Source organism: Lampetra fluviatilis, chromosome 57 (assembly GCF_964198595.1).
Source record: "Lampetra fluviatilis chromosome 57, kcLamFluv1.1, whole genome shotgun sequence".
In the NCBI taxonomy this organism is placed as follows: domain Eukaryota; kingdom Metazoa; phylum Chordata; class Hyperoartia; order Petromyzontiformes; family Petromyzontidae; genus Lampetra; species Lampetra fluviatilis.
Window position 1 is genome coordinate 3,222,206 of NC_136331.1, and position 12,617 is coordinate 3,234,822.

The 12,617-nt window shown below is 55.1% G+C and overlaps 1 protein-coding gene across 8 annotated transcripts in view; it reads right to left on the reverse strand.

The window, feature by feature from the left end:
- AFDN (afadin, adherens junction formation factor) overlaps nt 1–12,617 on the reverse strand; it is a 206,259-nt gene that overhangs the window by 21,870 nt on the left and 171,772 nt on the right. For 6 of the 8 annotated variants that reach the window (XM_078880327.1, XM_078880325.1, XM_078880333.1 and 3 more), the window contains 5 exons: nt 11,721–12,466; nt 11,044–11,482; nt 9,120–9,212; nt 5,975–6,004; nt 1,998–2,393 (listed from right to left, as the gene is read on the reverse strand). In XM_078880327.1, coding sequence (XP_078736453.1) covers nt 1,998–2,393; nt 5,975–6,004; nt 9,120–9,212; nt 11,044–11,482; nt 11,721–12,466 — 1,704 coding nt within the window. The remainder of the gene's footprint in view (nt 1–1,997; nt 2,394–5,974; nt 6,005–9,119; nt 9,213–11,043; nt 11,483–11,720; nt 12,467–12,617) is intronic. The other 2 variants (XM_078880331.1, XM_078880328.1) reach the window with 2 other exon arrangements.

The following is a 12,617-nucleotide window of genomic DNA, read 5'->3' on the forward strand; positions in this document are numbered from 1 at the left end:
GAGACGCGGCCGCGTCAGGGACTAGTGCCGTGCCAACGGGCCGATAGCGGCGAAACTGGCGTTGTGCTTCCGACGACGGCCGGGAAGGGCGCGAGGCCGTTGGTGAAGAGAGTGCGTTACGCTGATGAGCGACAATTCTGGAGAAACTGGCACTATCCTTCTGATGAATGCCAACGAGAGCACGAGGCCGGCGTTAGCGGGGCAGGCGCACGCGCTACACCGACGATCCCGCTGACGATCAACAAGGAGGGCGAGGCCAGCGTTAGTGAGAGCTCCGCCATGCTGGCGACGTGCTCATGATGATGATGATTGGTGGTGGTGAGCTTTGAGGGTAAAATACACAGACCCTACGTGCCCACCTGCGTTTTTACTTTGCGTCATTTCATCGTCAAACTCTGGACCGCCGGTTTCAACGTTCGCTCTGGCGGCTTTGCTTCAGCCAATGTTGGTGAGTAGCCGCACGTGATTTCTGTATCGGAGACGGATCCTAGTTTCGGTGCCAACAACACACAGAGCCGGCATCGAGCCCACTGAAGCTAGGCACACCTTCCCAGAAGGCCGTGCGGCCGATAGGATGTGAAAATATTTTTTTCACGATGCAGACACAATGTTGTCACCCGTATATTTATCCTCGCCGGCTCTCAACAGTATCGTTGCTGTATGCACGGTGAACTTCTTACGCGCCGTACGTATTCAACCGTGCTAATCGGAGGATGGGGGAGCGTGCGGGTGAGTGACTATGTGAGTGGGTGAGTGACTATGTGAGTGTGTGAGTGACTGTGTGAGTGACTATGTGAGTGGGTGAGTGACTATGTGAGTAGGTGAGTGACTGTGTGAGTGACTGTGTGAGTGACTGTTTGAGTGGGTGAGTGACTATGTGAGTAGGTGAGTGACTATGTGAGTGAGTGACTGTGTGAGTGGGTGAGTGACTATGTGAGTGGGTGAGTGACTATGCGAGTCTGTGTGTTCATAATCGTTTTTTTGGTGTTATTGGTCGCGACAACCTACGTGTTAAACTAAGCCTGTGTGTGTATGTTGAACTGCTTTCGCAAAGTATGTGGCCAAACGTTCTAAATCGGGAGGCGCGGGGTGGGGAAGGACAACAAGCTAAACACAGAAAGCAGTTCCTAAGAAATACTTTTTCAATATAGATGACGATTTCAAAGTGCATCGCTCCTTTAGCTTTCTAATATCGGAAGGAAGAACTTTCCAGACGGCCGCAGAAGTGCATCCGAAAGCGCCGCGCGGTGATGCGTTGACCATCTTTGTTCGACGGCCAGCCAAAAGCCGCTAGTGCGAGGATGACCGGAGTTCACGTAATGGTTGTCATGAGGCTTTCGCCTGATGAAGTTGGTTGCAATCACGAGAGAAACATCGCACTCCAATTTGCAAACGTTGTGGGTTTACCCTCCAGCACACAACCGGTTAGCGCTGAAGTAGTCGCTAAATGGGCATTCTAGATTTGAAGCTTTCGTGACTGCAAGGATTCATATTCTTAGGTTTTTTCGGTAAAGTCACGTAGGTAAAAAATTAAAATTAATAAAAGTAAAATAAAAAATCACGACGTTTCGGAGGCAACACAAGCTTCCGTCTTCAGGTGGAACCGTCACAGCACGATTGCTGTATCAAGTGATAGGAAGCTTGTGTTGCCTCCGAAACGTCGTGATTTTTATTTTATTTTTATTTTACTTTTATTAATTTTAATTTCTCTCACTTGATACAGCAATCGTGCTGTGACGGTTCCATCTGAAGACGGAAGCTTGTGTTGCCTCCGAAACGTCGTGATTTTTATTTAACTTTCATTCATTAAATTTTTTTACCTACGTGACTTTACCGAAAAAACCTAAGAATATGCTAAATGGGCATGTTGTGTGCACGTGACAAACCTCACTAATTAGCCGTTGTCGGGTGTTGGCGGGTTTAACGACACATTCATATTTAGGCGGCTGGCCCGTACCATGCCGGGTTCACCCGGCAGGAGACCTCCAGCCTCTCACCTGCTCCTCCACCTTGCGCGTCCGCTCCTCCGCTTCTCGCTGTTGCTTCGTCCGCTCCTCCGCTTCTCGCTGCTGCCGCGTCCGCTCCTCCGCTTCCCGCTGCTGCTTCGCCCGTTCCTCTGCTTCCCTCTGTCGAGCTCGCTCCTCCGCTTCTCGCTGTTGCCTCGCTCGCTCCTCCGCTTCTCGCTGCTGCCTCGCTCGCTCCTCTGCTTCTCGCTGCTGCCGGGCTCGCTCCTCCGCTTCTCGCTGCTGCCTCGCTCGCTCTTCCGCTTCTCGCTGCTGCCTCGCCCGGTCATCCGCTTCTCGCTGCTGCCGGGCTCGCTCCTCCGCTTCCCGCTGCTGCCGTGCACGCTCCTCCGCCTGCTGCTGATGCTTCCGGCGCTCCTCGTCCTGGAGCTAACGCGCAGGCGGGGAGCGCGAGGGGCAGGAGAGATCATCGGCTTTTCAACGCGTAATACACGCGCAACGCACGCACGCACGTTCACACGCACGCAGGCAGCCGTACCATCCATACGCGTAGATTTATTTTTAGTAATCTGCTTACCTTTCCTATACTTTGAACTCCTATCGTGTTTGTGTGTTGTGCGTGACCCCCCCCGCCCCCCGTGCCCGTACTGGACATCTGTGGGGAAACCCGAGCCTCACGGCTCATTGGATTCCCCCCGACCGAGATGAACATTCCGATTCTCAGGCTAAAAACTGTGCACTCTCGTGTGGTAACAAAACAAAAAAGATCCAAACATTAATGAAATTTCAGTGCAGAGCTGCGTTGCTGTTGGGGGGACTTTGCCGGTTTCGATTTCCGGCCGACTCCGCCCCACCGTGCCTTGTGTACGCAACGCTCTGCACGTACGCAACGCTCTGCACGTACGTTGAAATTATTTCTAACCGTACGTAGCCAACCCGCGCTAATCAGAGGTGTGCGGGCAGATGGGGGGTGGGGTGGGAAGGACAACAAAACTAAAACACGAGTTTCCAATCTAGGTGACGATACCAAAATGCATAGCTCCCAGTGGCTTTCTTAACAGCGGAAGAGCATTCCAGACGGCCGCAGAAGCGCTAAGGGCTCTCCTCACAGCCTTGTCTGGACCAGCGGCTCAATAACGAAACGTTTGTGTGTGTGCGCGATGGTGCGTAGTGGTGGTGGTGTCGTCGCACCAATCGGATGCACGGATGGAAGATGGCGCGGGGGGGGGGGGGGTGTGGGGGAAGGGGGGGTATAAAGGATGCCGCATTCACAAATTAAAACCTCGCCGATGGATTCGAAGAGCAAACCGGTGAAAGCAAAACGGCAAACAAAACAAAACCAAACGGCAAAACGAGAGAGCGAGAGGAGGCGGGAGGGCGGTGGCGGCGGCGTGGCTCACGGTGTCTCCGCTTGCGACAGGCGGCACAGGCGGAGCAGAAGGCACAACAGCCCGAGCCGGTGCAACGGCACCGGAGGGCACACACACACACGCACGCACACGCGCAGGAGGGCATACACACACACACGCGCAGGAGGGCATACACACACGCACACGCGCAGGAGGGCATACACACACACTCAGGAGGGCATACACACACACAGGAGGGCATACACACACAAACACAGGAGGGCATACACATACACACACGCACACGCAGGAGGGCATACACATACACGCAGGAGGGCACACACACACACAGAAGGGCATACACATACACACACACTCAGGAGGGCACACACACACACACACGCAGGAGGGCATACACATACACACACATGCAGGAGGGCATACACACACACACAGGAGGGCATACACGCACACACGCAGGAGGGCATACACACACACGCACACACGCAGGAGGGCATACACATACACGCAGGAGGGCACACACACACACAGAAGGGCATACACATACACACACACTCAGGAGGGCACACACACACACACACGCAGGAGGGCATACACATACACACACATGCAGGAGGGCATACACACACACACAGGAGGGCATACACACACACGCACACACGCAGGAGGGCATACACACACACGCACACACGCAGGAGGGCATACACACACACGCACACACGCAGGAGGGCATACACACACACGCACACACGCAGGAGGGCATACACACACACACGCAGGAGGGCATACACACACACTGGAGGGCATACACACACGCAGGAGGGCATACACACACACACAGGAGGGCATACACACACACACACACGCAGGAGGGCATACACACACGCAGGAGGGCATACACATACACACGCACACACGCAGGAGGGCATACACACACACACACGCAGGAGGGCATACACACACACACGCACACTCGCACGAGGTCATACACACACACACGCAGGAGGGCATACACGCACGCACAAGGGCACAAAACACGCACGCACAAGGGCACACACACGCACGCACGAGGGCATAAACACACAGACACGAGGGCATACACACACATCCAGGAGGGTATACCTCACAAGCACGGGGGCATACACACACACACAAGGGCATACACACATAAGCACATGCAGGCACTCACACGCACGAGGGCACATACACACACGCACAAGGAGACATACACACAGACATGCAGGAGGGTATACTCACATGCAAGAGGGCATACACACACACGTGTGCGCACAGACAACCACGAGTGCATACACACACACACACACGCACGCACGTACACACGCACACGCACGCACACGCACGCACGCACACGCACGCACACGCACGCACACGCAAAGTGGCTTCTCCCGGGACTAAGGCAACAAGCGTCCGTCTCACCCCGACACGCACGGGGCAGCGTGTACATCTCCCCCACGGCTATTCGTTATACTTCTCTTCATTGACCCCCCCCCCCCCCCCCCCGTTTATCTGTTGTGGAGCGACACGTGTGATTGTGTCCTCCGCCGCTGCCGCCGCTGCCATCTGGTGGCCACATTTGCAAACTACATTTATTGCGCGAGGGATGACAATGGGCCCAATTCAGATTTTTACAAAAAATGTATGTTACGTACCAATTTAAAGAAAAAAAAGTTTTTCCTCCAATTAATGTGACAACGACGACAACGGGCCCAATTCAGATTGAAAGGCCGATGCACGTTTGAAGTAAATATATAAACCCCAAGAGAAAGCGTTACTGATTTTGAGCGCCTGAGGATTACAGCCTCGGCAGGGCCAATTCATCATCTCCATTATCGCCGCCACCACCACCACCACCACCAGGGGAGATTGGTGGAATGGGTGCCCTGATTTGTGCTGGGGCCATACTTCATGGTAGTCGAGTCCAAAAGGTGGCGGCTGCTGCTCCTGATTGCTGCTTCTGTCAGGTAGAAGCTCGATGATTGGCGACAGGATGGAACCAAAGTCGAGAATTGTGGGGAACTTCCATTGCCCAACCACGGTGAGATAAAAGCGCAAACTCCAAATGTACAGGCGTCGGAATCGAGCCCACGACCTCCTGTATACTAGGCGAGGTAGTTAACATCTCGCCAACGTGGCGAGACCACCTGAACGTCGACAGGTCTCCTCCAGACCTCCAGGAGATGAGGTGACCCACCAGAACTCCTGGAGGTTGCGTTCCTACAACTTCTGCAGCCGAGGGTGTCACTGGACCTCCTCAAGACAAGGTCGCGGAAGAACACCCAAGATCTCCTCGGTTTAATCGGCCGTAGTGGAACGTTGCCAACGTCGCGGCGGCCGCGGCGAATTTAAAGAATCGCGACGTCGTCCCACGCTCCTGCCGATGCTGCTGCCGCCGCCCTCGCGAGTGTGAGAGGAGCGTCGGAGAGACAAACAAACGAAGAGCAAAACGACCAGGGCCGCGACGATGGGTGAACATCGTGGAGGCGGCCGATGGGGGATGGGGATGGTGGCCGCGTTGGTGACGGTGGCTGGGAAATGAAGAGGGGGCGGGGGGAGGCATGCGGAGAGACAGAGACGGAGAGAGGGGTGGGAGAGCGGCGGCGGCGGCGTCGTCGCACATACCAAGTGCAAGACCGAGAGAGTCGGGAAGGCCTGCGCAGGGGGGAGGGGTCAAGGATGCTCCCAGCCAGGAGAGAGAAACAGACCCCGACGGTCAAGGCGCTCGGTTAGGTGGAGGAGACACAACGACAACGCGACGGTGGCAACAACAACGCGACGACAACAACGCAACGACAACACAACGACAACAACGACAAGAACAACAATCTTCTTGGTTCTTTCGGTAAAGTCACGTAGAAGGAAAATAATAAAAATAAAACATAATAAAATAATTCTCACGACGTTTCGGCCACAACGCAAGCAGCCGTCCTCAGGTGACGGCTGCTTGCGTTGTGGCCGAAACGTCGTGAGAATTGTATTTTATTACGTTTTATTTTTATTATTTTATTATTTCCTTTCTACGTGACTTTACCGAAAGAACCAAGAAGATGAATCCCTGCAGTCACGAAAGCTTCAAATCGAAACAACGACAATGCGACAGTAACACGACGGCCAATCCACGCTCGCGCCGATGGACTACAATACCCCCCCTCCCCCCACCCCGCCCCCCCCCCCCGATTCCACCAGCACAACCGAGCCAGCGCGGGGCCGGTACGGGTGGTTTTTCCACTGCTTGCTTGCCGAGCCAAGCCAGAAGCAAGCGGCGCAAGGCTGATGGACTCACAAGAAGGCCCCAGGAGCTATGCCACCTTCAAATCGAGGCTCGAAAACTCGTTTTCTTTAGAACTGCCTCATGTTTGTGTGAACATTGCCGCTGGTGTTAGCCACTCGGCTCTAAATTGAAAACTCATTTTCTTTAGAACTGCCTCATGCGTTTAGTTTGTTGTCCCTCCCGCGCACCGCCGCTTAGCGCGGTTGGTAACGTGCGGCGCGAAACAGAGGTCGCAAACGGGTTTTGATTCCTTACCCGTACCCGTACCCGGCAGCACCAGGGTCGCAAACGGGTACCCGTACCCGGCCGTACCCGTACCCTACCCGTACCCGGCCGGATACGGGTAGGGTACGGGTATCGGGTACCTGATTGCGACCTCTGGGATGAAGCCATGTTGCAGGCGCGGGTGGGTTGATTCTAGGAACTTGAATTGTGAGAAGAGACAAGACGTTGGGTTACTCACCAGTGACTCACGGCCTACCCGTACCATTACCCGGCCGCACCAGGGTCGCAAACGGGTACCCGTACCCGGCCGGGTACGGGTAGCCGGGTATCGGGTAGGGTGCGGGTATCGGGTACCCGGTTGCGACCTCTGGCGCGAAAGAAGTTCAACGTACACGTACGTACAAAGGGGACGGCTGAATCTGGCCCGGGGGGCCAAGCAAGGGCCAGGGGTTTCGAGGGCCGATGACGCCGTGAGGAGGCAACATCACCCGAGCAGTGGGGTGGGGAGGGGGGGAAAGAGAAGCAGCTTGGGGCCCGTCCTGAAACGCGGCGGCCCCTGGCTTGGTACGGCCCCGGCACGGCTCAGATGTGCCAGTGGAAAAGAAGCAAGAGCTTTGCCAGTACAAACTGCGTCCAAGTTTGGACGGCGATTCACTTTCCTTTCCCGTTCCGAGGGCTACGGGGTGGCTAGGAGATGTTACCTACCTCACCTGGTGTACAGGAGGTCGTGGGTTCGATCCCGACCCTGACGATGCCTGCTGCTGTATATTTGGAGTTTGTGTGTCTCTCTCTCATCATCATCATCATCATCACGGTGGCTAGGAGATGTTAACTACCTCACCTGGTATACAGGAGGTCGCCGACACGCACCGACAGGCATAGTGAAGTATGATCACACAATCCTGACGACTGACAAGGCGTGGGTGGGAAGCCTCCAATCCAGCAGCGGGATGACGACAGGGCTGTAGAATAATTGCTGTCATTATTATTATCCATTGTCAAGGAGGCGTGAATGCTACCCTCATTGTTATATAATTTATTATTCTTGCGATTGTTTACCAAACGAAAGCTTTAACGAGTCTCATGACACTTGGTCAAGAGGGTGCTGCGACTTTACATCGGGATGTTGAGCTATGAATGTCACGAGAATTTGGCCCTCCGTGTGTGTGGAGGAGGAGCAGGAGGAGGGGGAGGAAACCGGAAGAACCCGGAGGAAACCCAGCCATGGGGAGAAACACACGCAGCTTCTAAGTATACAGCAGGCGTCAGGGTCGAACCCACGACCTCCTGTATATCAGGCGAGGTTGTTAACATCTCCTAGCCACCGTGATGATGATGAGAGAGAGACACGCAAACTCCAAATATACAGCAGCAGGCGTCAGGGTCGGGATCCAACCCACGACCTCCTGTACACCAGGCGAGGTAGTTAACATCTCCTAGCCACCGCGGAGCACAGAGTGGAGTGCCATTTACGTTCCTGACCGCCGCCACTGCACAGCTGTGTATAAAGAGCACCACAGCTAATCGGATTTCTCCAGGACAAATAAAGATTCTGACTCCGACACGGAGGTGGGGGGGGGGGAGAGACTCGGCGCTGCCATCACCTGGACGAGCCTCTCAAACCCCAAGCCTACGAGCAACACCTGGGTCTCGATGTAAAACTTTCGTGACTGCAGGGATTCATCTTCTTGGTTCTTTCGGTAAAGTCATCACGTAGAATGGAAATAATAAAATAATAAAAATAAAACATAATAAAATACAATTCTCACGACGTTTCGGCCACAATGCAAGCAGCCGTCCTTAGGTGAAGAACAGGTCTGTCGGACGCTGTCTTTCTGACAGACCTGTTCTCCACCTGAGGACGGCTGCTTGCGTTGTGGCCGAAACGTCGTGATAATTATTTTATTATGTTGAATTTTTATTATTTTATTATTTCCCTTCTACGTGACTTTACTGAAAGAACCAAGAAGAAGCACCTGGGTCATCGCAGGCAGTCCTCCCACATCCTGTCTCCCACCGAAGGCAGGAAACCCCCTGCAAGCCACGCCCACCAGGGTGACGACGTGGCCGGCGGTGCCGGAGACGCGCCACGCAACACCACCACCTCCCGTCCAGCGGCACACGTGGGGTGAGACTTCCCCCATCCCCATCCCCGCCCCCCCGTCGCTCCCAAACTATTTCCACGTTTTCCGACGAGGCACGCGACCCGAGCGAGATTGCTGAATGGGGAGAGCGGCGGAGAGAGAGAGAGAGACGGGGCAAGGGATCTACCTGCAACACGCGCGTCTCCTCCTCTTGCCTTTGCTGCTGCTGCTGCTGGTGAAAGTCTCCCGTCTGCTGCTGCTGCCACGGCAGAGGCTTTTCCTGCGTTCGCGCGAGAGACGGCCGGGCCCCAATGGCGTTAACACCCCGGGCGAAGAAAAGAATAATAAGTATAACCCATAAAAACAGTTTTTCACTATAAATCCTTTATATGCGTGGCGGCTAGAGTCCTCTCGTCCTCTGGCTTGAGATGGCTGCCACCTATGGGTCAGATGATTGCATTGCACCATTGAGCAATTGGTAATTACATATAATATTTTTGTCCTAAAAAATGTAAAATTTTGGAAAAAAATTCTCACGAACATTAATTGCCACGCACAACGAGTCTGTGTGCAAAATGTCAGCTCGATTGGATCACGGGAAGTGGGTTAAAAAACGACCGAAACATTTGCACGGTCCTAAGCAAGCAAGCGAACTTAATATAAAGGATTTAAAAACAAAAACGCTCGTTCGTAACGTTGGCGAGCGATCAAGCGCTGCCACGCAAACCTCCTCGCTCATACGACGACGGGCGTCTCCTCTCGCTCTCATTACACTACACAACACAATTCTTGTCCCGGGGTAGTAAGTGTTATGTTTTAATTGCTTATGCCTAAAAAGAATAGAAAATATAGTGCTAGGTTTTTACCCTTTCAACTGGTACAAAAACTGACACCTTTATACAAGGCATCATGTTTGCAATAAGCACAACACAAGCAGTCAAAATGCAAACAAAAAGAAACAACTCTGATGATGATAATGATATGCACTGTCCTTGAAGTTGATTGGTCCACACCCGAGACAGCTTTACTTATAGAAAATTACTATTATTCCCCACAAACTTTGCTTTTTTGACCAGGACTTTACGCGAAGGAATGACACAAATGAACACCGCGTTTTCTCATTGAAAATAGGTACATTTCTAAACGTAACTGTCCTGGTCACAAAAGCAAAGTTTGTGGGTTATAATAGCCATTTCTGTACTTTTGAGGCATAAGTAATCAGGAATTGACACTTACTACCCAGGAAGAAAAACATTATTTTGTTAGACAGTGAATTATTTAAGAGGCGCCATGGTAGCTAGAAGATGTTAACTCCCTCGCCTGGTATGCAGGTCAGGGGATATTTTCCGACCCCGATGCCTGCTGTATATTTGGAGTTTGCCTGTATCTCTCTCTCCCCGTGGTCGAGTGGATTTTTCTCCGGGTCCTCCGGTTTTTCCCTCCCCATTTAGAATCGACATCATGGGTTTAGAGTGTTTGGCTGCGATACATTTTCCTGCGACGATAAGCCCACTTCGTTGTGAGCTGCATAGCTTAATGGGGCCAAAATGAAAATAGTCAACTTCAAGGACAGTGCGTACATTATCAGAGTTAGGTTTTTTGTTTGCATTATGACTGCAGGTATTGTGGTCTATGCAAACATGACTCCTTGTAAAAAAAGGTGTCAGTTTTGTTGCCAGATAGAAGGGTAAAAAAATAAATAATCATATTTTTTACTGGCAAATAAGATTCCAATGGTGTAAATGTTTATCCCTGAGCTCTCATACTCTGATGGTGCATTGTCTTTGAGTTGTGTGCCTTTTGGCGTCATCTGGTCAAACCCATGTGAGACTAGGCTCTAAGGAAAGCTGTCTCGGGTGTGGACCAATCAACTTCAAGAACAGTGCATACATTATCAGAGTTATGTTTTTTTTTGCATTACGACTGCAGGTATTGTGGTCAATGCAAACATGACTCCTTGTAAAACAAGGTGTCAGTTTTGTTGCCAGATAGAAGGGTAAAAAAACAATTCTAAAAATAGTTCATTCGCTTAAATAGCATCACAGTTTCCGTGCGCGGGTCCGTAAAGACGCTGGTGTCTCCACGTCCGTGCGCGCGCGTGCGACGTTCACCTGCACCGACTGCTTCTGCCCTGCGGCCTGCACCCCGATCCTAGCGCCTCCACCTCCTCCCCCGTCGTCGTCCCTCTCTTCGTAGTCCTCGTCGTCGTCGTCGTCGTCGTCGCCGCCCCGCCGGCGCAGCGACACCTCCTGCACGCGCCGCTGAAACTCGCGCTCCAGCAGCAGCTTGCGCAGCCGGTCGCTCTCCTCGGGCAGCAGCTGGTGCTGCGGCCGCGACTGCAGCGCCGCTATCTCCCGCTCCAGCATCTCCAGCTGCTGCTGCTGCCGCTGCTTCTCCTGGCGCTCGCGGGCGTCGCGCGCCCACGGCGACGGAGACAGCTGCGGGGAGCCGCTGGCGCTCTCCTCCTCGCCGGGGCCCGCGGGGGGGGGCACCAGGAAGTGCAGGTCGTGGCGCTCGATGGTGCGCGGCTGCGACTGGGGGCGCAGCTCCCTGGAGGAGGGGGAGGAGGACGGGGGGGGGGAGTCGCCAATTGATTGAGCGTGGCGCCGGGCAGCAACGTTGATAGAACCAGCGGCGTGGAGCACTGGCGCCATTGGCAGTTGCACTAACAGCATGGACAGCGGCACTAGCAGCAGCGTTGATCGAACCGGCAGGATGGGGGGGGGCAGCATCGAGCGTGGCGCTAGGGGCATCGTTCCGTGCAAAAAACATCGAGGTGAGGTATCACCTGATGATCGTGTCTCCCTGCGGCGGCACCACCGGCCTTTCGTGCGGTCTCACCACCGCCCCCGCGCCACCACCACCACCACCACCACCACCACCACCACCACCACCACCACCACCACCGCCGCCACCGCCGGGACCAGCGGCCCCCGCCGCTTTCCTGCGCCGCTGTCGCTCGCGCTCCTCCTCCAGCCGCGCCTTCTCCGCCTCGTACCAGCGCAGCTGCTCCTCGCGCTTGCGCTCCGCCTCGGGCCCCGCGTCGCCGCCGTAGCCGGGCGACGGCAGCGACGGCGACGAAAGCGACGACAGCGACGAGGACGTGCCCCCGCCCCCGCCCCCGCTCATCCCGCCCATCCCGTGCAGGGCAGACGCCGGCGGTGGTGGCGGCGGCGGCGGCGGGAGGTCCCGCGACTCGGGCCCGTACCCCGGCGGGTACCGCGTCGGCGGCGGTGGCGGCGGGAGGCCTCCTCCTTGCTGGCCGCCGCCGCCGCCGCCGACGACGGGCGTCTTCCAGCGGCCCGGCCCCGTCTTGGCGGAGGCGGCGCCGCCCACGGCGATGCCGTACTGCGGCGCGCGAGCCGACGGCGCCGACTGCTCGTGGCTGGAGGAGGCGGAGAGGAGCGAGGAGGGCGGCTGCTGGCGCTGCGCTTGCTGCTGCTGCTGCCCGTGGTGGTGGTGATGCGGCGGCGGCGGCCCCGCCGCACGGTAGGGGCGGTCTCGCCGCAGCTCCTCCTCGGAGTGCGCCGCTCTCTGCGCGACGGAGGGCGGGAGGAGGAGAGGTTACGGTGGACGCGTGTGGTGGTTGGGGTGGTGGTGATGATGATGGTGGTTGTGGTGATGATGGTGGTCGTTGTTGTGGTGATGATGGTGGTGGTGGTTGTTGGAGGTGCTGCTGCTGAAC